This window comes from Bison bison, unplaced genomic scaffold (assembly GCF_000754665.1).
Source record: "Bison bison bison isolate TAMUID 2011002044 unplaced genomic scaffold, Bison_UMD1.0 scf7180017864285, whole genome shotgun sequence".
Lineage (NCBI taxonomy): Eukaryota > Metazoa > Chordata > Mammalia > Artiodactyla > Bovidae > Bison > Bison bison.
The window spans coordinates 1,235,978-1,238,210 of NW_011494857.1; the positions used below are offsets into that span (position 1 = coordinate 1,235,978).

The 2,233-nt window shown below is 60.8% G+C and overlaps 1 protein-coding gene across 5 annotated transcripts in view; it reads left to right on the top strand.

Annotated features, from left to right (window-relative positions):
• Positions 1–879: 879 nt before the first annotated feature.
• The window catches only part of FLT3LG (fms-related tyrosine kinase 3 ligand), a 9,669-nt gene continuing 8,315 nt past the window's right edge, over positions 880–2,233 (top strand). For 2 of the 5 annotated variants that reach the window (XM_010849616.1, XM_010849618.1), the window contains exons 1-3: positions 881–969; positions 1,288–1,354; positions 2,117–2,230. In XM_010849616.1, the coding sequence (XP_010847918.1) occupies positions 1,322–1,354; positions 2,117–2,230 (147 nt within the window). In that variant the 5' untranslated portion in view covers positions 881–969; positions 1,288–1,321. The other 3 variants (XM_010849615.1, XM_010849617.1, XM_010849614.1) reach the window with 2 other exon arrangements.

Consider the following 2,233-nt stretch of genomic DNA (forward strand, 5'->3'; position numbering starts at 1 on the left):
TCCTGGCACACAGGCTTGAGCAGTTGAAGAAGGCGGGTTCGGTAGTTGCAGCTCGCCTTTGCATCGTGTATTTGAGCAAAGACCTGAATGAGATCAGGTTGAGCCATGTGGGTATCTCGGGGAAGGGCATTCCCGACTGAGGGAACAGCCAGTGCAAAGGCCCTGGGGCAGGAATGTGCCTGCCTCAGGCCAGTGTAGCCGGACTGGAGAGAGGCAGGAGGAGAGACCAGCTCTGTTTAGGCCACAGTGAGGACTTGGACTCGTGTGGCAGGTGCGCGGGTAAGGGGGCAGCGTGGAGCAGAGGAGGGAGGTGAGGGGACTTAGATCTTCACAGGCTCCCTCAGGCTGCACATGGAGAACAGACTGGCAAGCGAGGGCTGAGGCAGGGAGGCTGGTAGGGTGAGGAGGAAACGATTTTCAGGTGGGTGACGGTGGTGGCAGTGGCGGGGGTGAGATGCGGTGGGATTCTGAACACATTTTGACGGTCAGCCAACAAACTTGCTGATGGATCGGACTGTCAGTGGGCAGTGAGAGGCAGACGGAGTTACAGGTCCCCTCCAAGGCTTTGGGCCCGAACACCTGGAAGGTTGGAGCTGTCACTTACTCCCTGTGGAAGGAGATGGGGGTTGGAGAGTGGGGGTGGGGTTTCAAGGCAAAGGTGAAGGGCTCAGGGTGACCTCCTCCTTTCCCGAGCTGCGTTGATTCTAGCCAGAGACAGATCCACGTTGGAGCCCCCGCGCCACATTCACTGTGTCCCACCCGGGCTATCAACCCAAGCTCAGACCCCTTGAGCGTAAGTCCCGCTAAAGCGCCCTCTGCGGCGTCAGCTGCCACCTGTCACCACCAGGTGGCGCCCCTTGCACCAGCCCGATCCACCCCAGCTCACTCTCCCCCCAAAATTTCCTTTCACTTTCGATCTTTGGCTGTCACCCGGCGTGGCCCCTTCCACACCCAGCTGGGGCAAGCCTGGTGCGTGAGGAGAAATGGACTCCGGGTCCCCGAAGGGCGGGGCCGGGGTCCCCCTCCTGGGGCTGAGCGCAGACGGCAGGGGGTCGGGTTCCTGGGTCCCTGGCCTGTGCAGAGTTGCGGGCACCGGACGTCGGAGTTCTTAGAAGGGGAGATGAGGAGTTTTCACCGTAACTGTGCTTTACGCAGGAAGCCCTATAGAGTAGGAGGCGGAAACTTAGCCACATCAAAGGACCGAGGGAGGGGCGGGGAGGTGAAGGGGCGGGCAAGGAAGGGGCTGGGGTGTGGGGGTCCGAGACTCGCTCTTCTGTCCCTTCCAAGATCCGGCCACAGGCATGAAGGGCCCCCGGCAGAAATGGTAGTGCTGGCGCCAGCCTGGAGCCCAACTGTGCGTATCCCTAGGGGTTAAGGTGGGGGAATGGCAGTGTCAAGATGGGCAGAGCTTAGAGGGGAGGTGGACAGAGTTGGGGTGGACACGAGTGGGGAGATGAACAGGGGTGGGGGGAGATGGACAGAGTTGGGGTGGTCAGAAGTGAGCAGATGGACAGAGGTGAGAGAGATGGACAGAGGTTGGGGAGATGGACAGGGGTGGGGGAGATGAGGAGATGGGCAGGGGTGGGGGAGATGGACAGGGATGGGGAGATGGACAGGGGTGGGGGAGATGAGGAGATGGACAGGGGTAGGGGAAATTGACACAGGTCGGGGGACGTGGACAGAAGTAGGCGAGATGGACAGGGGTGGGGGGAAGAAACAGGGAGATGGAGGCAAATGGGGAAGATAGGACTCAGATCTAGGGAAAAACAGGAGAGATGAGCATGAAAAGACAGAGGAATGGGCAAAGATGAGAAAATCCTGGGCAGAGGTGAGCAGAAGTGGAGAGAGACGGGCTGAGGTGCGGAGATGGGAGGTGAGACAGACAGAGCGGGCAGAGGAGGGTGAAAACTGGTCAGCACGTGTCCAGAAGCAGAGAGATACAGGGAAAGATGGTCGGAGGTGGGCACACAGGAGCGAAGCGGAGGAGGGGCTGAGAAGCGGGAAAGCTGGAAAGGGGAAAGAGGGAAGAGAGAACAGGGGGCTGCCGGAGGCAGCCTCCACGAGGGAGGGGGGCGTGTGTGGAGTCCATGGAGCCCCCGCCCTGCCCCGCCCGCAGACCTCCCTTCTGCTGCTGCTGTTACTGCTCAGCCCTGGCCTCCAAGGGACCCCCGACTGCTCCTTCCGCCACAGCCCCATCTCCTCCACCTTTGCCATCAAGATCGGCAAGCTGGTG